This window comes from Dipodomys spectabilis, unplaced genomic scaffold, assembly GCF_019054845.1.
Source record: "Dipodomys spectabilis isolate Male_0828 unplaced genomic scaffold, ASM1905484v1 ptg000046l, whole genome shotgun sequence".
Lineage (NCBI taxonomy): Eukaryota > Metazoa > Chordata > Mammalia > Rodentia > Heteromyidae > Dipodomys > Dipodomys spectabilis.
In genome coordinates, this window is record NW_024870723.1 from 5,742,260 (window position 1) to 5,767,566 (window position 25,307).

Consider the following 25,307-nt stretch of genomic DNA (forward strand, 5'->3'; position numbering starts at 1 on the left):
TTTCTTCAGCCTTTTATGTAGAGTGAGTTAGCAAATTCTTTAATAGAAAATACACCAAGAGTTCACTTTGATGTTTACAATACAAATTTAAAATCACGGGGCCTTTATTTCTTCAATTTCATATTTCTCTCTTTTCTCTTACAGTAAAAACCTCAGTCTTAATGAAATTACATGATTTGCTTTCCTTTACAATAGAAATGTAATAGTTTCAGAATATCAGTATCAATATCTTACCAACGATGTAACCATTGAAGACAATATTTTCATTAAATGTCTGGCGGCTCTTTGTGTCCTTGGAGTATTTTCCTAGGGATGTATGGTCAAGGGATTCTGGGGCAGTCACTGAAATGTGTCCTCAAGTGCCACATAGTAGAGTTGGCTTATTTCATCTTGCTGAGAGCTTTTAGAAACTGTTTTCTCCGTTTTCTTTGGCTTATAATTATGTAACATATTTTTATAGCTTCAAAGTCAAATCTATGAGGCAAGGTCTATTTAGAGCAATCAACATGCCCCTCAAGCTCTCCCGTCACATCCCCATGAGTAGCCTGTTGGGTTGGTATTGTTTATCCTCCACTTAAAAATTATTATAATCAAGCTGTGTCTTCACCTAACTTTCTCATATAAACTGATGCACAAGGCCTAGAGAGGGCACATTAAATGCAAAAGGTAAATCAACGACACTCAAAGAAAACAGCAGATAGTTAAAAGCCATTGCACTTGCTGCTGCAAACTGAAGTATGTCTTACACACATTTCACACCAAGCAAAAGGCACTGCATGAAACACAGGCTGTGTTAGAAAAGTGGCCAGAGGCAATTTAACACTACCCAGGGGTCTGTGTACATGGGAAACCACACCAGAGCATCGCTAAGGTCCTTCTCCTGGCTCTAGAGTTCTATAAATTGAAAGATATATAACCAATTGCCTGAGAGACCTTCAGGAAGAGAATGAATCAGCATGAGTGCTAACAGTCCCTGGACTGATTTACAAGTGGGAGATCACTATATGTTTATTACATATACATTATGTTATATATTACATAGTCATATGTTAAGGACAAAAACATTCTATTGAGAGTGCTTACCTCACAAATGTTACCCTTAAAAGTCATCTGAGGCAGATACTAGTGTACTAGTGTTTAGGAGTATGTAAAGAAAGTATTCACTCATTCATCCACTTGTTTGTTTAAAAATATGAAAAAAATTGATAGATGCTGGTGGCTTATGCTTGTAATCTTAGCTGCTCAAGAGACTGAAATCTAGAGGATCACAGTTTGAAGTCAGCCCAACCCCATTTCCAGCTCTCAAGGTGTTAGGAATCTAGTAAGAACCCAGAGAAGTCACCGTACACCTGGGGTCTCCCTCTTCCCGACACCATCCTACAGACGGCACAATGGTTAGGGCCAGCCCTGGGCTGAGCAAGAAAGGGACCTCAACACAAGCCCTAGGAGCATCTTTGAACCTCCAAAGCACATGTCACTACCTACCTGCTCACAGTGAAGGGAACACTGGCCATTTGGGGGCAGTGAGACTCTCCAGAGGAGCTGCAGCAGCCTTGAGGCCTCTTCCAGGACCAGCTTGGCTGCACTCACGCTGAAGACAAACTTGCTCAGGGGCACCAGGTGTGGACCCTGGGGGACAAATAGCTGTTAGTGCTGTGTTGACAGAGATCAGCAGCAAAGAAGCTGGAACACACAGTGTGAATCTCCAGACTGAAGGGCCTATGTTTCGCAAGCCGAGCAGGAGGTCGATGCCCTATGACATCAATTCATGGTTCTTAAATGCCGATGAACTGTAAATTATGAGAGGATTTCAGGGTGGGGACCTAGCCCGATGAATCACTGATGACCGCCAGCATTAACCATGTTATCACACCTAGAAGAGCCATGGCAGAGCCACTCACACCACTCTGCGGCCCACAGAAAACCTCCCGCGCAAATGAGCCCAACAACACACACATTCAGGCCCTCCAAAGTCTGTCTTACTCTCTCTGCTCCCAGAAGCAAACTCACATAGAGGGTGGGGTCAAGGTCATGACAAAGAACATGACTAAGAGATGGGGAAATATCTGAAAAAGAAGAAAACAAATCTAAAGAACATTTGCCTTCACAAGCAGTGAAAAAAATAAAACCACCTCTAGATCGCAAATGGAGAGAAAAAAATCTGAAATAAAAAATACTCTTCAAAGACAAAGATGAACTAAGACAGATTCTTGTTCACAGACAAAATCTTTTAGGAAAGTAAAGCATTAATAATTATCAAGATCCCTATAAAGTTCATGACCTTTAACTGATCATTCTCCTTCATAGCTGATCAGAGATACTCACTGCAGTTTTTATGTTGAACGAACAGTGAAAGAGAAAATAAATGATATTATATCTATATGTTGACTTACTGGGCAGCCATGACAAGTGTCAGGAAATATTTAATGAGATAGGAAAAGTGTTAATACTGAAATATAGGAAATATATTTTTATGGATAGGTTATTTGATAAACTTTATGATTTATGAATGGACTAAAATATGTCAAAATTTTAAGCAATCACCTCTAAGTGGTATTTTAGTACATAATGTGTATGTGTGTGTGTGTGTGTGTGTGCGCGTGCATGCACACATGCCAGTCCCAGTCCTGGGGTTTGAACTCAGAGCCTGGGTGCTGCCCCTGAGCTTTATATGCTCAGGGCTAGTGCTCAGTGGTTACTTAGGGCAAAGAGTCTCATCAACTTTCCTGCTTAGGCTGGCTTTGAGTCTTGATCCTCAGATCTCAGCCTCCTGAATAGCTAGAATTACAGGTGTGAGCCACCAATGCCTGGCTTTAGTAAAAATTTTAAATGCTTTTCTACAATTTCTAGCTTTTATATATGAAATATTTTCATCCGAAAAGAACAAGAATTTTATTATTATCTATTAATTTACTCAACAAGTATTTACCAAGCACATACTTGACACTAGGCCTTGTGCTAAGTAGTGGTGTTAAAACTGAGCAAAATAGATACTATCCCTGCTCTCCTGGAGCTTATCATCTAATAGAATATAAAATACAAAATTAACTTTTTGAATATAGTACAACAAAACAAGAAGCCAAAACAGCTATTAGGAAGTGAGGTGCTCAAGTATATTCAATAAATCCTCAGAAGAAGGTCCAGGCACCGTGACTCAGGGAAGCTGGAGGTCTAGTCCAGCTGGGGCTGGTGGACCTGACCCTAAGCCCTGGAGGAAGTGCAGGAGTTAAGCACATGCCAAGTACATGGGGATATGACAGATGTATCTTAAGATGAAGATTCCAGTATGATGAGGCAGAGAGAATGGGGAGGGGCCCAGTGGCTGAGAGGGTTCCACAGGGAAGCCAGGGCTGGGGACAGGATACAGCAGCAGGCAGGGGCACAGAGCACAGCCAGCATGTTCACAGGACAGCTAGAGAAGGGGAGATGGCTGATGGTGAGGAGACAGGCAGAAGCCAGCTCAGGAACCAGAGTCCTCAGAGTCACTGCCTAGGCAGAGGTAGTGGCATCTTCACGGGAGAAGCAGATGACCAGTACTGTCCTGGGAGCTGGGAGCAGTGCCATGACACTGAAGGAAAGCACTCTGGAGGGCAGAGAATTGCGTTCAAGAGTAGATGGCCTCCAGTCACTTCTCAACATATCTGAAGTGGGAACGGCATCAACTCCTTCACAGGCGGTTCTGAGGAGTAATGAATAAAGTGCCTCTGCAAGAAGAGATGAAGGAACAAGTTCTTTGCTGGGCATCTGTAGAAATCACAGTAACATATATTAAGATGTGGGTGCAGGTATGGGATGGAATGGCACAGTGTGGTCTGCTTTGGTCTGGCCTGGTCTGGTCTGCTTCATGAAGACCAGGGCCTCTGTCTTCTCCACAGTAGCCCCAGAGCCCAGGTACAGGGGCCTGGCCAGGAAGATCAGGTAGATGAATGGCTGAACAGACAGACAGGCAGATGGACAGAGGATAGTTAAGTGAATGGATAGACAGAAGAAGTCCAGACACAGAAGAGAGATCCTGTGAAATAGCTGCAGGCACCCAGGTCAAAACCTCCACAAGCTTCTCACCCAGTGCCATCCCCCACCCGCCCAACCGCACAGCTCCTCCTACTGGACAAGACCTCTACGCTTCCCTAGGTTACACTTCTTGGTCCCTCTTTAAGGGCTTGAGGACAACTGCATCACTTGCCTCTCCATGACTTCAGCCAGCCATTCTTAACCCATGAGCATCTCTCCCCACAAGTCTGCGAACAGGTTACCTTTGTCCCCGGCTCTCCACATGTGGGGCTCAGGGCCTCTCGGGTTTGAAGGTCCATTTCTGCAAGGAGCTTGTGGCCCTGGCTGATCTGTTTACAGAGGGCATCATAGTCCTCAGCCAGGCCCAGGATGTGGCGGCCACTGCTGCTGGCCCACAGGCGGTGGCTAGTGACCAAGTAGGACACTTGTGCAGTATTGGTGGCCAAGCTGCCACTATCACAGGAAAAGGAGTCCACATCGTTTCCAGAGAGCAGGGGAGTCTCTGAAGATGGAAGGAGGATTCCGATTTATGGGTCAGCACCTGTGTTCAGTGCTCACAACATTAAAGACAGCAAGGAGGGCAGACAGACCTTGAGGGAAAACAGGCCTGACCCCTGGGCCTCAGTCCACACCTCACCCACACTAGGCTTACAGATCATCTCTTGGAGAGGTTCAGGTCAATTCACCCCATCTTACAGAGCGTCCATGCAGAAAACCCTAGATGCACAGGATAAGCCAAGACAAGTCTATATTTCAGCAGCCCAGGGTCTGATGGGAATACGGGCACTGCAGGAAATGGAATCGCGCAGTGATTTCAGCCAGAGCTCAAAGGAAAAACATCTATGTAGGGAAGGAGAAATCAGAGGAGGCTTCCTGCAAGAAGCAGCCAGTTAGGTGGATTGAATAGGTAGCCAGAATTACATTATACCTGCTGCTTTTTGCCACTGGACCAACAGAACTATGCATGACCAATCCTGTCTGGGGATAGCAGAAAAGGCATTTCACTGAGAAATTTGCATTCCTGATGAGTCTTGAGGAAGTAGTAGGACTTCCACTGGCAGATGGGGACAAAGGAGGTATGGGTGTCACACAGAGAGGGAAGTATAGTCTGTGTGCAGGTTGGTGGCCCATTTGTGCAGCTCCCCTGACACAGAGGGATAAGGCTGGGTCTACAACTGGAGGACCTCAAAACCTACCATAAAGTAGCTACACTTTAAGACAGCAGAAACCCAGTGAGGTACCTGAGATCAATGACAACTGGCTGTCATCAGGAAGGGGTGACACTTGTCCCTCGATTAAAAAGTCCTGCCCCCATGCTCAACATGCCCACAGTTCCCCACACTTGGTTTTCTACCTGATTTTACTGTCACTGCCGGAGTGGAATCAAATGAGTTGTCACTTGGCACGGGACATTTGTCACCATCTACAAATGCAAAAGAGAAGGAACATGCTGTTAGCGCGGTTAGCGCTCCCGGAGTACAGTATCGTGCCTCGTGCTCGTACCCTTGCACCTATTCGTTTATCCATACACACTGCATTTAGTCACATCTTTTCTGGGTACCAGTCTTGCCAGCTCTGTGTGGGACACCAGATCCACAGAGCAACCAAGCCTCAACTGAGTGCTGGGATTGTAGGCACATGCCATCATACCTGGCTAGTCCAAACTTTTGTAGCATCCTTGTCTACATAGCACGATGATAGTCCTGCCTGCTGGATACAAATACCCACTACAAGTAGCATGCTCTAGAGAGTGGGCAGGTGAGCTCAGAGCAGCACTGGAGTCAGAGCTGAAAAGATATCTCCCTCTATCTGCTTGATGTGGCACTTTGGGAAAACCTTGTCCATTCTCTGGGCCTCAATCCCTCACCCACCGCACAGAGAAGGTAGCCATTAGGGCTCCTGAGAGCCTGACCATTTACGGTTTGTTCCAGGCCCTGCTGGGGAGGTGGGGAGGGTGTCTTCCTCTCTCCTCCCACCATATCTCTGTAGTGCTACAGAGTACCCACGAGGGAACACCAAACAGATCCACTTATTTCCTACCGACCCTGAGAGATACTAAAAGCCAGAGTGAGAGGCTTAGGTTGTCTTTTAAAGGCAGTTAAGAGGGACTCAAAGGCTTTTCAGCTTCAGAATGGCATGGACAGGACTAAACGGGAAGGGAGAAAGAGGCGGGAAGGGGAGGATGCCCAGAGGAACTGAGGGCAGCTGAAATCCCAAATTCTACTTCGAGAGAACCAAGCCCTCAGTCAGAGAGATAATGCTATTGTGTCAGAGGTGAGCGCAAACCAGCAGTCAGCTGCACTGGTGCGTAGGGAACACTGCGTCTGCTGTCCCTAATGAGGCACTTCTGCAGGGCACCCAGATGCACATATTAAGGCAAGACAGGCATCCTACCATGTTTGTCCAGCTGAAGGGACCACTCGGGGATGCATAGGGCCTGCGTGGCTGGAATGAGGGCTCCTTCCTGGGCCTTGTTCGCCCCCTGTGCCAGCTGCTCCTCCAGCCTGCTCCGCAGGGTGCTGTTGGTTTCAATGCTCTTTTCCAGCTGGGCCCGCAGAGCCTGCATCTCGGTCAGGAGGCCATGCAGGTCTCTCAAAGGATCCTGCCCCTTCCAGCCTTCTCCAGACGGCTCAGCTTGGGCCTCTGCAGATACGTGCACAGGGAAGTCTCATTATCCTCCACCATCGGAAGGTTGGCCCTCAGAGGAACCCACTACCACCATCTACCTTCCCCTTCCTAAGAATGAGGTACAATTTAAAATAACAACTCGACTTTTAAAAACAAAAATATTGGCTGACTTAATTGCTGCTATTCCACAGGCTAAATAAGAGCTGGAAATTAATTTTCACTTCTGGCCATAAAAGCCTAGCAAATTGCACACCAAACCCTGAAATTATGTCTAGTAGTAATAAAATCTATTTGGGCTGGAATTATAGAATGAAAGGGGATGATTTTAAGAGCCACAGTATATTAAAAAAAAAAAAGCCACAACAGCAGGAGCAGGAGAAGCAGCTGGAGGAGGAATGAGCGCTGTGAGATGACCCTTCCCTGGATAAACTTTCAATAGGGAGAAACCATCTGGAAAATTAGTTTTTAAAAATCCCACCATACCTCAAAATTGATTCTGAAATATAAGACCTGTGAGCAGAGTCCCTCTGATCTGGCCATGTCCGAGGAAACATGGAGAAAACCAGGGCCACGTGGAGCCCCACGGTCAGGAGCCATGTCCGGCACAGGCAGGTGCTCCATTAACATGCTTGCTCAATGAATGGGCAAAAGAAATACACACAAGCAGGAAAGGGTTTTATTTTGTTTTTCCCTGAGTGCCTACTATGTACCAGGGACTGGGCCAGGACGATTTGCTAAAAAAAAAAAAAAACCACATTCCGCAACTCCACCCAGTGGATATTAACAGATTAGTTCACAGGAGCAGAAACAGGCCTTAAGGGTGAAGTGACCTGCAAAAGGTCACTGAGCCAGGCTGACTTCAGCTGGCCCAACATGTGAGCCTTAGCCTTCCACATTTCCTGCTACTGTTGAAGAAGAGTGGGCCCAAAGTGAGGTGTGGTGGTATATACCTGAAATTCCAACATTTTGGAAGCTGAGGTAGGAGAATCTGAGTTTAAGGCCAATCTAGACTATAGAGGGAAAACGCTGTCCAATAAAAAAAGAGGTAAGGGAGGGAGGAAAAGAGGGAGGGAGGGAAGGATGGAGGGAGGGAGGGAGGGAGGGTAGAAGAGGAGGGGAGCACTTGGCCCCGAGCACCCAGTACCTTGCCACCGCTGCCTGTGCTCTTCATCCAGCTTCTGGTATACCTTCAGCTCCACTCGGAGGGACTGCAGCAGCTTGTCATTCTCTGAGAGCAGCTGCTGCTTTGACATAACCTCCTCCTGTGTCCTGAAATGTCCCCAGCATGGAGAAAGAGGTGAATTCTACCCAGAGCCCCCAGGGAAGGTTCATACCACCTGGGCCAAGATGAGAGTGGCCAAGAATTCCCAAGTGCCCTAGCGTCCGGCACTTTGCACACATTCTCTCAGGGAGTCTCCACAAATACCCTAAAGGTACTCTAATCCTGCATTCACAGATATGAGAAAGCAGAACTTGAAAGGCTCCAGTGCCTTCCCAGGTGTGCAGATGTGTAAGGAGAGCCTGGACCTATGCCAGGGCTGATGATGGACAGTGGTCTTGCTATACCCTGCACACGTTGGGCAGGTAGGATGAGGCTGCTCGCCCTGAGGGAAACGGGCACTCATGAACACTACCACAGACAACTGAAAACACCTGGAAAAAGACAGACTCAAAGAGAAACTGCAGAAGAGTGATCCGTATGACTCTTAAAACCTGCAGATTCCTGTCATTCTTCTGCTCAGAATCTCTCAGTGGCCTCCTAGGGCACTCTGAGTAAACCCCAAAATCCTGGGCCAGCCAGTGGCATACAACTGTAATTCCAGCTATGCAGGAGGCAGGATCATAAGGAGCGGTTTGAGGTCAGCCCTAGGCTGACTTCACAAGACCTCCCTCTCAGCCTCTAAAATCTCTGTGAAGAACACAGGCCTGTATTCTCAGCTACACGGAAAGCCTAAGTCGCAGGATCAGAGTCCAGGCTGGCCTTGGCATAAACTGAGAGACCCTATATGAAAAGTAATTTTTAAGGCAAAACAGGCTAGGGCATGGTTCAAGTAGTAGAGCACTTGCTCAGCAAGTGTAAGGCCTGAGTTCAAATCCCAGTACTGCCCCAGTAGAAGAACCAACAAACCCCTGCAAAGTTCTCATATGGCTAAGAGGCCAGGTATGACTCAGTATCTGGACCTCCCGGTGCTCTCTACCCTGCCCTGGCCCTCTCCAGGGGCACTGGCCTACCTGCCAGGCGACAGACACTACTCTGTGTCAGGGCCTGGAAGTTCTCACCCCCCCCCCCCCCCAAGCCACCGCTCTCTGTTCATACAGAATCTTTTCAGATGCCATTTCCTAGGTGGAAAGCAACAACCCACTCCCAACCCTCTCCTCCTCCTCAAGACCATCTTCACACATTGTATACCTACTAGACGGGATATGCCTGTATGTGTGTCCCTTCTGCACACTAGGGGAGGGACAAGCGTGCTTTGTCCCAGCACCCGCATGGGTGGCGGGCAGAGCAGGGATTGGGAGTCGGGCTGCACCTGCTCAGCTCCCGGGCCAGTTGCTGGTTGTGACTCTCCCTCTCAGCAACATCCTTCCACAGCCTTTCGTTTTCTTCCCTCACTCCCGCACATTCCTGCTGAAGGTGCTCAAGGCTCGCGGCCGTTTTGGAGAGAGACTCTCGTAATTTGTCATTCTCCTTCTGTTTATCTGCAAATACCAAAAAGCGCCACTGAGAAGGGATGCCATTTGTTTCTCCCAACCTTATTACGGAGATACACCACTTCAGCTGGAGCACTCCAAGAATACAAAAAGGAATGAGATTTAATCTGGCATTTATGATTTTGGCATTCCAATTATCTTCCACATTTTGGGCAGATAAATCTGTCAACATCAAGGCTGTAGATTAAACATCACTGGGATGCAATGGGCCTGTTTAATTTTCTATTATATAATGGGCCTTGCAAATCTGGTTACTTTGCCCTCCCCAGGCAAGCTGTGGGCGGAGACCACAGGGGGTGGAGAGTGTTACTAGCCTTTGTGGAGGATGTTGCCTCTGCTGAGGATCAAACTCTCCTGGAAGCACACAGTGGGGACAATGGGGCCATGAGCAGCGAGCTGGAGGGTGGTGGGGTCTAGTGCAACTCCTCCACTGGCTGACTGGGAACCTTCACCTTCACTTCCCCATGCCTCCGCTTCCTCTGTGCTCCCGTGAGGACGACCGAGCCACCATCTGTACAGGGCTTAGCACAGGCTCAGTCAGCTTGTTTGGAGCCACGTGCAGGCAAGCCGTGAGCAAGGGGAGAGGTGCTGGCTGCTGTGTTCCTTCCATCACTATCTGCACAGACTTCACACGACCCCCGCCACCTGCGCCATCCCACTCAATCTGCACAGCACAGCTCCGAGGCAGGGGCAGTGAGGCTCCCGTGCCCACGTGGGGAGGCCTCACAGCCAGGAAGTGGCAGAGCCCAGGGCAGACCCAGGGTCTCTGACACACCTCCTTTGTTCAGCTTTGAGACAAAAGTCTAGCTATGTAGCTGAGGCTAGCCTGGAACTCACCATTATGTCACCCAGGCCAGCCTGGAATTTGCAGTCCTCCAACCTCAGTTTCCCCAGTGCGGGGCGCTACCATGCCAGCTTCTGACACCACAGATAAACACAACATGGCCATTTCTCTGCAAGCTCAGGCTCCAGACGGTGTTAAATGCAGACACAACAAACTGCGCATTGCTCCACTCTCTTTACCTCTAACCGTAGGCCTTGTCTGCCTCCTTCCATTCTGAAAGCCCCCAGCTCCTCTGAGCTTGAATCGTCCTTACTGATCCCTCCCCACCCTTCTAGACTCAGCCCTTGAGGACCAGCAGTTCTGGGGTTAGGTCCTTCAGCTCTCTGGCCTGCATTCCTGGTGGCCTGCTTGAGAGTGTTGGGCTGTCTCCCATCAGACAATAAGCTGCTGAGGGAAGGGACCAGCACTTGTTCGTTTCTGTAGCCGAATCTCACAGACCCTGATGTATATTACAGGAGACCGAGAATGCTTACCAAGTGAGCAAATGACTACAGAGCCTCAGTCTCATCTCTTAAGCCAAATCAGCTCAATATCCCCTAGGGACAGAGGGATAATCTGACCCAATTCCTACTCTACCACCTTCTGGCTCTGTGACCACAGGCGGGCAATGTTCCCTAGGCCCACTTCTTACCTGCAAAACAGGGCTAGTAATACTTCATTCCATTTCATTTTAAATACTGAAAGATAACTTGACTAAATGCTCTTTGGGAGCTAAACTTCAAATAGGAGGAATTAAGAAGAAGATCTCTATAAGAAACACTGGATAAACTATGCTAGTAGGAGAAGTCTCTGCTTGAGATTTGCCAATAATGTATGTCTAGCCCTTCTTTCTTCCCCAATGAGAGGAGGCTGTAAAGGAGAGAAGTAACAAGGAAATGAACTAACATGTACTGGGACGCTGGTATCGACACTGTGCTGAGGGTTTTATACAACTTATCACAAGCACCTTATGAACCCTAGTTTTCTCATCTATGAAACAGGAATACTTGCTAGATGTGGTGGCTCACACCTATAATCCCAGCTACTGGCCAGGCAGAGATTGGGAGGATCACTATTTGAAGTCAGGCTGGGGGATAACTAATGCAAAAAGGGCTGGGGAGGTGGCTCAAGTGGTAGAGCACCCTTCTAGCAAGCATGAGACCCTGAGTTCAGATCCCAACACCACACACACATTCAAAAAATGAGCCTGATACTTCATAACGCTGTTGAGACAATTACATGGTTTGAGACAATTACAAGATTTGAATCTAGGTGAGTCAACACAGGGACTATGAGGCCTAGGCTGCAGGTGGCCCAGTAATTCTTACCTTTGGATCCTTTCACAAGCATCATACTGAGGGCCTGGTTTTGCTTCCTCAGGAAGTGGATCTCAGATATCAGAGAACTGTGCAGCTCAGAACCATGAGTAAGAGTGTTTGTGGGACCTAAAAAGCACACGGAAACAGTCATTTATGGATAGCCTATATATATGGATGGATGGAACTTCCCAGAAAATAGTTTTAAGTAATGAAGAAATGCACCATGCAACAAAAACCACTCCTGTGACTGCCAGAAGAAAGGAAAGGAAAAGGAGAAGTGGCTTAAAAATGCGGGGGGGGGGGGGGGGGACACTCCCCAATCACCCGCCCTGAGAGTAAACCAAGCAGAGACCTGGCAGGCGGGGCCACCTCAATCACCAGAGCCAGCTGCCTCTTGGGCCTCATCCTGGAGGACACTCAGCCCCAGAAGCCACCCAGTCCCCAGAGCCACAGCTGAGTCCTCCCATTCTGACCTCTCCTATCGGCTGCTAGCCTCTGGAGAGGACCACCAGGACCCCTACACCAAGCGAAATTCCCCTCTCCTCTTCTGCCCCGGCAGCGATCATGTCTGATGATTCTTCTCCCCAGATGTCTGGACGCCAAGCAGACTCCTTTTCAGGCTGAGCACCAAGCTCTAACCTTCTCCCTGCTGCTCTGCCTACGGAGTTATCATTCTAACCACAATCCTTCCATTGTTCTCTTCAAAACTATCTGGTGGCCTGGCACTGTGAAAGACAAACAAACAAAACGCAAGCTCTGCACTTCTCAGTACAGAGCCAGGCCTCCATGGCTCCCTCCAATCTCACGGTTTCCCTCTACTCACAACCCCATGCCCTCTCTTCTCTGAACCCTCATGTCCTGGAGCACAGCCAACCACGCCTTCTGTGACTACAGCTCCCTTTGCCTACATGCCCAAAGCCCTCCTCACTTGTGAAATCACTCTTTCCAATCCTGGCTCTAAGTGTGCACTTAGCAATCGGGATCTGTCTTACCAAGCTGTGGCCTAGCTGCTGAAACCCATTGCTTCCTCTAGATCAGCCTACGGCCACCTCTTTCTGGACACCTCCCTTGACCCTCATCCCAGTTCTCCCCTCCCTCAACTTACTCATCTGGCATTACCCGTTTCCTGTTTTCAGCTGCCTTCCGGAGAGCGCTCACTGTGCACAGGGTGCCTCTCCCAGCCTCTGGGCTGACTGAGTGCACTCACAACCAGATGAAATAAGACCCCTGAGTTCTAAGCCATCCTCAGGGCGCACTTGAGCAAAAGCCACCGCCCTCAACAAGACCTGAAGATAGGCCTACAAGAAGCCCCTGCTGGTGGATTCAGGGACATTTTTTTTGCCCCTGTGAAAGGAGAAAACAGCAACCTCAACCTCTTCTTTCCCCTGCTTCAGACAATGTCCCAGGAGGCTGAGGTGCTCAGTAATTACTATAATCATCATAGACACCAATCCCAACCTTCTATCATTCAACCACACAACCTACCTTAGAACTACTTGCCTCTGGGGTTCTTGCTGTATACAAAAATATAAATGTCTATTGTTTATACCTGCTTTTCCTCCTATTTTATATTCTGCTATAGCTGAAAACAGCCTGGTACACAATGGAGCAACAGTAATATACAACCAATTCTCTCAGAAGTTCATTCTCGTTCCATTTTCTTTTCCTGCCAGGAAGTCATTCATCACATGTCATATGATTTTTTTATGTCTCTCTCCACCATCTTGCTTTACTCTCCTTTTTGAACTCTGCTATCATTTCAGAGATAACTAGGTTGAACTGTGGGTTTGGCTTCATAATAACTGTGACTTCAGACAAGTCACACCACTTTACTGAGTCTTTCTTAACTCAATATAAATGTCTAATGTTGAGCCACGAATGGTGACACACACTTACAATCCCAGATACTCAGGAGGTGGAGGTGGGAGGACCATGATTGAAGCCAATCTGGGCAGAGTTAAAAGAGCTTATCTCAAACAAAGAGATGGGGCTGTGCTCAAAGTGCAGAGCCTAGTACGTGCTGACCCTGGTTTAATCCCTGGTACTGGATTTTAAAAAGGGGAAGGAGAAGCTGACATTGCTGCTCTTGCTGTTACCATTTCTGTTAACATCAGAATGGATGGATGGATGGATGGATGGATGGATGGATGGATGGGTGGGTGGGTGGAAGGGACTGGGAACAGAAGAGGGACCAAACAGAGGCCTGAATGAGCTAAGAAAAAAATCTACTGACATCTATACTGACCAAAGTTAAGGTGCACATTGGATAAAGTGCAAAGGAATAACTAAGCCTAAGCCCAAAGAGCAGTCCTGACACAGAATAAACCTGAGCAGTCACGGCCCGCTAGCTGGGGCCATTCCAGTGCTACAAAGCTGGTGTCTCCTCTGAATGCCACCGCAATGAGCCTGAGAGCCGAGGAAGAAGCTCCAAGTCACGAGAAAATTTTTCACAATATTCCACCCCAGCACTATAAGGAGTCCTGCCTTTCTCATTTAGCAATATTCCACCCCAGCACTATAAGGAGTCCTGCCTTTCTCAAACCTCCTCCCAAGGGGCACGCTCACAGTGGGGGAGACAGGCCCGCGTTCATTTCTTTGTCTTTTCAGAGACCATGACAACATGGTGAGAACAGAATGTCTTTCCACCAGCGTAAATACTTTATGAATGCCTTTTTGTAAACCTTCCTGTCAGACAGAATTACTCTCCAGAGCAATTGCCCGCTCCATTGTAGCCGGTGGCCATTTGAGCCCCCAAATAATTCTATAATTGGATTTGCCAGGGAAAATGTAAAACAGAATGAATCTAATTCAGGCATTACCAAGAGTGAATGTGAAGGGTCCAGGCGTGTATTTCTTTCCTGTGTTTGATACGACTAATAATTCAGATTAATCAATTTCTGGGGGGCAGGGAGTGGGAAGGCTGCAAGATGGGGTAAAATGAGTGGAAGGCAGAGAGGGAAGGAGAGAGGAAGGGAAAAAGGGAGAAAGGAGGGAGGGAAGGAGAGAGGGAGGGAGAGAAATGGAACCAGTTTATCTTGAAAACTGTAACACATATAAAACTGTAACACTGTCCTAAATTGATGGCTACAGTGGGCTAGAGAGGAATAAGTGGGCTGAGGGACCAAAGACCTTTGATGGAATCCTATCTTTCTATATGTCAATAATCTCACTTCTCAAAGCTGGAAATAATATTGCAGCGCTCCAGTGTTAAACAAGATTCAATAATAAAACAGATGATGAAAGCAAGCATTCACTGAGTGAGCAGCGAGCAAGGACCTATCGTGACACTACTCCATGTATGTAATCTCACAATGACCCTTCATGAAATAAAACGGAGAGGTGGGATACACTGTCCAAAGTCACAAAACTAGTAAACAAAAGGCAGGGAACCACACCCTACAATAGCCAAACCAACTTCAGCTTTTCCCAGCAAATATACCAGGCTCAGTCTACATTCTTAGCAACATGAGCACTCTCGCTCAGGAAGCAAGGACAGATGTCCAATAGAAACTGGACAGGACCGTGAACACTAAGGATGCTGCCTTATGTGTAAGTGAGGGGAAGAATAAGAATATATATTTCTATCTGTTTTTTTTTAAATCACTGTAAGGATACAAGCAACAGCCAAGAGGGAAGGAAGGAAGTGAGAACAGACCTAACCAGTAAAGAATGAAAGTTTTTGGTTTTGAATGATGTGCATGTCTTATCTATAGGAAACTGATGCTCAGTTTTCACAGAAGATCATTTCACTGCTAGCTAACTGTGGCTATGCAGGCATACTGGTGACCTTTTCTTGGCATGTGAGTCCCACCAGACTGATAAAATGCTGATATTTTTATAATCTATTATTGATGACAAGATAAAATACAGCTTTGTTCTACTCTAGAATCCCGATGTGCATCTCCACAGCTTCCCAAGTCCAAAGGAGAGTCAGCCTCGAGTCACACTCCAGAAGCTGGCAGACTCTTTGAGTGATGGAGACAGAAGTGGACTCTTAGCAAGAACCCATCTTGTCCCCAGACTGCAAATGTGTTCCAGGCAAATATATCACCTTGAGGCCCTCACAGGCTCTACTACCCAGTGGGAAGGCCCTACCTTACCTTGTTCCAGTTCAGACCCCTGCCGTTCCAGCTGTTTCCGTAGCTTCTCGTTTGTTTTAATAGATTCTTCTAGGCGTTTCCTCAAAGTTCGAATTTCCTGTATGTGTTCCATTAGTAAGTCTACAGGAAGGAAGAGCATTTTTAATTTAAAGTCTGAAGCCCCGACAAGTTGAATAATTTATAGATTATGCAAGGATCTGGAAATTCCAAACAGTATCTGATGTACTAAGAGAGTCAGCATCTGGCAGGTCCTTCCCAGGCTGGGAGAGGCCAAGCAGTCTCCCACAGCCCACGGCCTTGGTGCCACAATGGTTCTCTCCAGTCCTCCACGAGGAAGCTACGTTACATCATTCCAAAAAATTATATTCCATACAATTTTAATGCTATCTCTAATGTAGCCTTTTATTCTTCTCAATATCAAATATTAATTTAAAATCTTCCTTATGGTGAAACTAACAGATCACTTTCAAGTCTGTCTGAATTGCCTGAAACTTGATTAAACTACCTCCATAATGAATCCAGATATTGAGACTAATTTTCTGAAAGGAATATGTTATCTACTTTCCACTTACTAATTGAAAGCTTAAAATAAAATAAAAAACAATGCTAGTGAGAATGGTAATAAGAACAGTAATCTCAAGAGTGTATCCTGTTGGCGTGAATCCAAAGCACAAGACCTCTGCAGCTATTTATATTATTTGCCTTAGAAAAGTTCTGTTCCAATGTCTTTCACCAAACAATTCCCCATGTAGGGCTCCACTTAACTGCATACATATATATGATGCAGAATTTCATAGCTATTCCGTTGCATTATAAAACTACATGATGTCATGGAAAAAATCTATCGTGTTATTCTGTTAAGTTTTAAACTGATACAAAATTGGTTACTCAATATATAATCACCACTCTACATAAAAATAGACAAACATGAAAGATAAATGTACAAAAGAAATCAGTTACCTCAGGAAGACAGATTTTAGGCTTTTCAAGTACTCTGTTACATTTTATCATATTATTTAGTAATAGATTAAAATTTAAATGTTTCAACTTTCCTTAAGATGAACATTACTTTTTCTTCCCCAGCCACACCACACTTGTAACAAAGAAAGAGAGAAACAGTTTCAATCTAGAGGTGGCTTTCTAGAGTCAGTGTTTAAAACATAATCACATTAAGTATCCAAAGGCAAAACTAATGTCTTTAATTCATCAATTAGGGTATACTCAGTATGTCTTAGTAATGTTTGTTTTAAAACATTATACTAATGTTATGACCCAGTTTTAATTCCTCCAAAATGACTTTCATTTAAAAGTAGCACAATGTTACAGATCTTTTCCTAATTAAATAGTAATTTTGCCATGAATTTGAATGTTTATGAGATGACTTAATTCCCAGACCTTCAGCTATCTGCTATTAATGCCAGAAGTGTGGCAAGTCTTTTGGTGGCATGGCTGCAGGTCTCAAATGCAGCACAGCACTGAACAGCTCTGTCTGCAACACGCTCTGGGCACATCTGGGCACTGTACCTCAGGTCCCTTCCTTGCTGCCTGCACACCTTTCAGAGGCTAGTAAGGCCAGAGTCCATCGGGAGCTTGTCAGTTTTGACTGCCGTCTTCCCTGCTGGTTTACCAGGTCTCAAACTGCTGGCTCTGTGGCCATCAAGACACACCATCTTCCACTGAGGCTTTGGCCAGGAGTTGGACTACTGTCTCGGGCTTGAGGATATGTTCCCAGTCGAACTGGACACCACATATCAATTATGCAGCCATCCTGAGGAGGAAGAAACCCTATACTAGCCTGTCTCCCTTACAGTAAGATCTTCTGACAAATGCTAACTCCTTAAAAATCATAAATCCTCTATGAAATAACTATTTTTTTAAAAAGTATGTATCTTTTGCCTAGTAGTTCTCACTTACAGAATCCACGTTACAAACATGCCCCCAAATAAAAGAAAAAGCTTCAAGTTCAAAGACACTCCCTACGGCATTGTTTACAATTGTGAAATTCTAAAAATGACTTCAATGTTCAGCCACAGGAACATAAGGAAAACTGCAGCTCAGCCATTCAATGGACTGTTGCAAAAGCCACTAAAAGTGACGCTATCTACCAACATGTCAGGAAACTTACAATATAATGTTGAGTGAGAAAAAAAAAAACACTAAATTATGTCTTACACAGGTCACAAATATGACAAAAAGGAAAACATGCAGAGACTAAAAGGTTGAAGAGAAACAAAGACTGTGGATAGGTTAGGATGGCTCCAGAGAGCACTGTCCTCTCAGAGGAACAGAGAGAGCCCGAGTCATGGGCCCCAGCAGAACAGAATTAGAAGAGGTGACTCAATGGTTCTACATGAGACATAAACCATTGGGGAGGCACACAGGGTGGAGGAGGAAAAGGGGGACCTAGAGGAGGAAGAAAGCGGCACTGATTAAGACCAGGATGTGCTGAGGAGAAGATCTCACACATTACCCTTTCCATCCTCTGGGTGACCATGTGGTAGTCAACTCTCTGCTTCTAGCTCCTTATAACCTCCAGCATCTAAACCAAGTCTCGTGGGAGTAGTCTTTGGGCTCTTGAAAGGACTCACAGAGCCACATTACACTAATTCTGTGCAGAAAGAAGTAGCATCAGGGATAGGAAACAATTTGTGATCTACCCTAAGTTAGAGGAAGACAAAAACTAGAGCCAGAAATGACAGAGAAATCAAATACTCAGAAAACCACAATGATCACACAGAGACATTGCTAGAAACCCCAGGTCTATGAGTCTAGCTGCTGAGGGACCCAGCTGACCCTCATGTCACTCCAAGAATACACACTGCAGGCTCCAAGTATATTTTAGCTGTGTATCAGTCTTTAGAGGAGCCTTAGAGGTCAACCCACATAGGGTGAAGGCTCCTTATAAATTTTCATCTCAAAGAAAAAGGTCTAACTACTTTAAAAAAATTTTTTTTAAAAATTTTAAAATAATGACCTATATAATGAAGCATCAATAAGAACCTTTAGTGAGGAGATGCCAGCGGGAAGAAAAACCTCTGGAATAAACAAGAGACCAGACTACCGAGTGAGTGTATGCCTCATACACTCATGCCCAAAGTGTATGCCTGACACTCTACACCATGAGCCAAAGACTGCCCACACCTCTCTTTGTACATGCAGGTTCTCTGCAACACTGCTGACCACATACACACCTTGTGTGTAGCTACTGTGTGCTTTAGCAGGAGAGCCGGGCACCTGCATCAGAGACCACATCCCTGCAAAGCCAAAACATTTATGATCTGCCCTTTCCCAGAGAAGTCTACCTGGCTGGCTGATATAATCACTGAGTCCTACAGGAGGGAACTGAGATGGCAAGTAGAGGTACAGAGGGAAGGAGGGGTAAGGACAGGTCCTGGGATCTGATCCACCAGCTCAGCCCATAGCCAGAGGGAGACAAGGGTGTTGAGGGCTGAATAGCTCTATCTCAAAACTCCCGTATGGGAGGCCTTAGCTTGAGTGTGATGGCATAAGAGCAGGGATCTTTGGCCTGAGGCCAAACGGGATTAGTTCCTTGTCACATGGACCTCTAAGAAGTCTCTTACCGGGAAGAGGACCCTCACCACAACCCAAACAAGCTGCCTGGCACCCTTGTCATGGTCTTTGAGGCTCCAGAACTGGAAAATGAATTTCTGTTGTTGTAATCCCCTCTAATCAATGGTACTAAGCCACAGTAGGCTGAATAGACCAAGACAAAGGGCTTGAACCAATGGCCCAACAGCCATACTAAAGGGAAAGTGCAGATTCATATAATGATCAACTTTGTAATTATACAAAATAAACAGAATGGAATGGGGGTGGCTCTGGGTATCTGAAGAGCTCAAAGCAACAGAGGCCTCAGTCCCAGTGACCCTGCCTCAGGACGAGCTGAAGGACAAAGGGAGGGGAACCAAACTCTCATCACACAACTCCAGTTCTGTCCAGTCCTCCCCTACCTCTGTGAAAAGAACGGGGACTAGCAAGTTTCATACTAAGTCATCATTTAGAAAACAGCATTGATGGTTGGAGATTTAGCTCAGTGGAAGAGCACGTGCCTAGGCCCTCAGCACTGCAAAAGAAAAAAAAGAAAGCGAGAAGATAAAAAAAAAAAAGTGACTTTTCCCCAGTCAACCACTCTTTCCCCAGTTATAAATGATTCTCTGTGATCTTCTGTCACAGAACAGACACCACACTCTGCTCAACCAAGGCAAAAGCAAGACAGCACACGAGCGTCACACCTGGCCGTGTGGAAGACACTTAGTAAAGCATCACTCACCTTGAGGAAAGCGGCTCGACACTGCTGAGATCTTCTCGGTCTCACTGTCTTGCTTTGGGTCCCGTGAGAGGAAAGACTTCTCAGACATTTCATCATCAGACAATATATGAGAGGCGGGAGGCTCCGGAGATTTGGGGAGAATGTCTTGGTAGGTTGAGTTGTCTTCCTCAGTCCTTAACCATTGGAATTGAGAGAGAAGTCATTTGCCACAATGAAACCCCCAAGCCAGGCCATCAGAGAATCCCTGAGGCTGCTTCCCCTTTCCAGTGTGGCTTACAGTGAAGCAACCCGAGAGAGGGCCTGGGCCAGCGGGCCCCAGTGCTGCTCTAGCCTAAACAATCTGGACCTTTCTTGGTCCTCACAGACACCCCTGAGGAAGGGAGCTCTCACCTCCTCTACATTTGGGGAGGCAGAGGCTCACACAAACTAGCCACTGGCTCAGCTTCTAAGCATGACTGCTCAGATCTGACTCTGGTCTACTGACTTCAAGGCTGCGGGAGAATGTAGGAGTCCAGCCCACAGCTACAGTGTGGCCTTAGGGATTTAAAACTTTCAAAACCTGTGCGGTCCCCAAGCAAGTCCCAAATAGCATTCTTCCAACCATCATCTGGTTATTAACCTGTATTTCCCAAGGACCACCTAAGTCACGAGGAAAAACAATCCAAAGGCTGTGAAAAGCCCACATGAATCTCCATTATAGATAAGCTCCTTAATTTAAGCTCTTTTCTCTCCCACTTTTTCCTATTACTTCTTGTCAGTGGCTACAGTCTCATTCCTCATGAGCTCAGACAAGAGCAAAGGACTCGGAAGCTGCGATGCATTCATTAACAGGTAAACACCGGATGCAACGGAGCCGAGACAGTGTGATGGATGTCTGGGCTTGTTGCTGGCTTGCAAAAGTGCAGTGGGGGCCAAGGGCATCCATTTAATTAGCTCAGGAGCAACGTGTGAAGGCTAAGTTAGAGCGGAAATGGGTGGAATGGAAGAAAAACAAATCTTCCAAAAAGGTAAAGAGATAACACACTGGCTGAAGATAAAAAGAAGAAGAAAAAAGATTCCATGTCTCCCTCGAACCCAGTCTCCAAACACACTCAGTTGCCTCCATAATGGCAGATTCAGCCACATCCTTCAAAGGCTCCTTTCTTCCTGTAGAATAGTGTGGGGCTCTTAACAGGTCCTCTGGGGACCAGCTCAATGGGCCCAGCCTGCCTGTCCAGCTTGGGCCCTCCTAGGCCAGTCTCCTCACAGTGGCCATGTCTCCCTCGCCCCAGGTCTGGATGCTTTCCAGACAGGCTCCACTTAGGGAAGCCCTTCCTTGCACTCTCCTCCACCTGCCAATCAGCAGAAGCAGGATGTGACCTGCAAGGATAGAAACAGTATATGCAGAACTGGGAGAAATCTTTGCTCATCTGGCAGAGGGACAAGGACCTTTTAAGTTCACAAAATCTCTGACTAAAATGTCCTCCAGGGAGCTGTGGTACCGCCCTGCCTGCCTGCTGCATGATGCTTGTACCCTTTGTAATGCCAATAAACTCTAAGATGCTGCAACTCATGCTATTTCTTTATTTATCCCCAGGAGTCCAAAGGGCCACATCCCTAAAGATATGTACCCTAAAGGCAGGTACCCGCTATATAAATAGCATTTGGAACCTTTAGGAAGTCAACAGAGGAGGGCAAGGCCTTGGCATCTGCAATAGGCCACTGAGGCAAGCTCAGAAGGTATACAACTCATATGTTGTGTTGGCCCACAGAGACAACACAGAGTCACACTAGGTGCACAGGTATTGTAGTATGACCGATTCAAGTTCAAGTCCCAGCTTGGCATCTCAATGGCAACTCTGACCCACAGACTCCTCATCCTGAAACAGACCCTAAAAACTTACCCTGAAGTGTCAGAAGTAATAAAAGTGAAACACCAAGGTACAGCTGACATACAACATTAGTGAATGCTAGCCAGCTCCCGTCTTCTTTTGAGGATTCTGGGAATCAAGGGATGAATGCAGGAAGTAGTTTGCTACCACTGTCTACGGCCATACCACCCTGAACGCGCCAGATCTCGTCTGATCTCAGAAGCTAAGCAGGGTTGGGCCTGGTTAGTACTTGGATGGGAGAGTTGCTACCACGTTGCTATGTGCCAACATCTACTACAGGAATAACTGATTCTGGGATGTGGAGGAGTGCCAGGTTCATTTCCATCCCAACAGACTGAGAAATGAAGTTTGACCTTGTGAGGAAGGACTCAGGGTGCCCAGTGCACAGGCTTCACCTGAAGAACAAGAACCAGGCATGACTGCAGCATGGGGTAGGGTGCATGATGGGAGGGAAAAGAAGCCAAGGGAGAAGAGGGGAAAAGACAGGTCAGCCTGAGAAGGGCCCAAACATCAAGTTAAAGAGTATGGCATTTTTGTATTGCAGACACCCAGGAGCCAACCAGAAGCAATGTGTCATCTGGTTCCAATCACCTGACAGAAATGCCATGAGTCACCCAGAACTAAGAAGTGAAGGCTGCAGGACACCCAGCATGGGGACACCCAGCATGGGGACTCCTGGCTTTGTATGGCTACTGTCGGTTCTATAGGTGTTTATGGCTTATTTGCAAAAAAAGAAGGTTGACAGAATGAGAGAGATCGGAACACTAAAGAAGCTGGCAGGCAAACCAAACCACAAAGTCCTAGAAAATTTTCTTAATGAACATGACACACTCACCTCTCCATCAGTTCATTCTGAGAACCCAGTTCCACTCCAGCTGATTTGCCTGGAAGCAGAAATAGCATCAAGAAAGGACAACATTTATTTATTTATTTATTATTATTATTGAACACAAAAAGTGTTCTTGCTCACACACTGCTCCATTTGTTTAAACAGTCTTTACAATAAACGCCAGATATTGGAAATGGAATTACTAGGAGCATGGCTCAGATGTTGGAATGGTCAGGCACTAGTCACCAGGTGACAGCACTGGACCCAAAAAAGAATCACAATAGCATCACTGGGTACAGTTCTGTTCCTTCTCGGAAACTCTGATGCTAACAGAGTATCTGCTGTTTATTATGGGAAACAGGTAACTGAATATTGCCAAATGCCTTGTCCTCCTGGCGCCCCGTGAAGGCACGTTGCTAGACTGCCTCCTACGCATGTGGGCAGAGAGGATGCTGCAGGGACTTCATTTTTTCACCTTGTAGTGTGAGCAATTTCTCTTGCAAAATTTGCTTTAGACAACACTTTTAATGACCACACTAATATTCCACTGCAGGTGCACAGGTACCGGCAGTCTTTGAAGTTCCTTGTGCAGCATTTAGGTCATCTCCAAATTTTTATTTTAATAAATAAATGAAGCAAACATTGTTGTACATACAGCTTTATCTGCATTTGAATTCTTCCCTTAAGAAAGACTCAGAAATGAGATTACTAGGGAAAAGAGTATCTGGGTGCAGTTGAAAAAGCCACTGTCCACAGGAGAGGAAAGGCCTGAAATAAAACATAAAAAAAAAGACAAAAGGAAACAAGATAAAGCTCAGAACGTTGTTGGGCAAAAGATGCGCTGCTCTATTCCTGCGTGTCATCATTTGCTGTTTGAAAGAAAGCAAGAGCCCAGATTTCAAAGAGACTAACAACTTTATTTTAAAAATACTTCAGAACTCTGGAAATTGCAGGCCAGGATGAGCTCTTTGAAGAAACTGACGCATGGCTAAAGAAAAGGAAAAAAAAAAGCCTTCTATAGCTGCACTTAAAAAATGTGACTATAATTAAACTGCACCCACATACCAATTTTCAAAACGGCTCCTAAAAGGAAAAAGTTCTCCAACACCATGGTGTGGGGAGAGGATGGTCGGAATGTGCACACCAGCTTGGTGTCTCATGCTTTGGCCCATAAGTCACATGGAAGCTGGCATGGCACACTAGGCAACTTGTCCACCCTGCCAGACTGCCAGGCTGCTACCTGGGCACCCAAAGCCAGTACAAAATAACAAAGGCCTGAAAGCAGGGCAACGCCACCACCAGGGAAGAATCAGCACCCTGTCCTGAGTGCCACTCTCTCCTTCAGCACAGAAGTACAGGTCTAGGGGCTCTCATGTTGTCAGTTAAACAAGTGGCACTGAGGTATCTTACAGCTAGTGCAATCACAAGCCAGGCGCTGGATCCTTCTGGTCATCTCCTGGCCAAGCCAGTATGGGGGTACGCTTTCCTGGAAGACAGGCAGACGCTGGGAGCCCTGCTACCACAGTGGGTGCTCTCACGTTTCTACCTTTTGGTCCTCTAAAGTCCTTCTCAAGAATGAGTCCACATCTGATGGAGTCTGATTTTAAGATCTTGATGAAAAGTCCTAGAGTTTAGGACTATCTTTATTGGACGGAGACAAGTGGCTGCTACAGGAGCAGCTCCATTGCACTTTCTATCGCTGCCTGAACTGGGCTGCCTAGCAGCGCTCAGCTGATGACTCAACCTGACAGTTGCTGAGGATGGGCCCCCACCCCAGCGCAGCCTCGAGGATTGCAAGGGGACCACCAGGCCAGCAGCAAGTCGACATCCTGCTGCCCAGGCATCCCTGGGCTTCAGGAGTAGATCTCGGTCAGAAGGTAACCTTGTTTTGGGGCAGGCTTCAAGCATCCTGAGTCTGCATCCTGAGTCTCCACACCAAAACCATCAAAGGCCTCTCTCTTCTCCATCAAAAAAAAAAAATCCAGAACCACAGAAGTGCCCCACGTCACTAGCAGCATGAGCTCCCCCTCTTCCTATGAAGACCCTTGGGGAGCTTGCAGTAACTCAACAACAACTGTATTCTATGCATTTCCCAACCACAACAGGATTCTTTTAAGACTACGTGACAAATGGTTACTGTGGGATTCACAGGGAGATCATCACACTGATGTGCTGAACGTCTTGGTGGAACGCCTCCGCACAGGTGACAGGGTACCATCTGTCGGGCTATTCTAAAAGCTTAGAATGCAGGTCAGGAAAATGCTGCTCTCTGGCAAATCTTGTTGCTCTTCCTAAAGCTTTGTGGCTGTGGCAGTGGAGTGACTTCACCTTTTCAAATAAAAAACATGTCGCCATGCCCTCTGCTATGCAGGGGGGACTTGTGACGGGGGCATCCACCTTCAGCCTCCTCTGATCCATTCTGTCCGCTGCAGACATGTCAGAAGCTTCCTCTGAAGCAGAGCTTCTCAGCTCAAAACCCATGGATCCCTCAGGCTCAGCTCAAATCCCATAGCCCGACATCTCTGCAGCCCCCCCCTCCCTGCCCCATGTTTCCTTCCTGGCCCCCTAGGAGCTGGTGATGAATATGTGCAGGGCTCCTCCCAGGTGCCTGGCTAGCCATGGAGAACACAGGGATGAATGACAGCTTCCTGCTCAATGCGTTCACATGGAAACTGTGGGAGGGAATACAGAGGTGACAAGCGTAATCCAGCCTAGGGACGAGG

General features: G+C 46.7%; 1 protein-coding gene across 2 annotated transcripts in view; it reads right to left on the bottom strand.

Annotated features, from left to right (window-relative positions):
- Window positions 1-25,307, bottom strand: part of Cdk5rap2 (CDK5 regulatory subunit associated protein 2) — a 175,854-nt gene that overhangs the window by 10,956 nt on the left and 139,591 nt on the right. For both annotated transcript variants that reach the window (XM_042678675.1, XM_042678676.1), the window contains 10 exons: window positions 22,591-22,639; window positions 19,885-20,057; window positions 15,594-15,713; window positions 11,503-11,619; window positions 9,171-9,339; window positions 7,784-7,908; window positions 6,406-6,654; window positions 5,366-5,434; window positions 4,254-4,513; window positions 1,486-1,629 (listed from right to left, as the gene is read on the bottom strand). In XM_042678675.1, coding sequence (XP_042534609.1) covers window positions 1,486-1,629; window positions 4,254-4,513; window positions 5,366-5,434; window positions 6,406-6,654; window positions 7,784-7,908; window positions 9,171-9,339; window positions 11,503-11,619; window positions 15,594-15,713; window positions 19,885-20,057; window positions 22,591-22,639 — 1,475 coding nt within the window. The remainder of the gene's footprint in view (window positions 1-1,485; window positions 1,630-4,253; window positions 4,514-5,365; window positions 5,435-6,405; window positions 6,655-7,783; window positions 7,909-9,170; window positions 9,340-11,502; window positions 11,620-15,593; window positions 15,714-19,884; window positions 20,058-22,590; window positions 22,640-25,307) is intronic.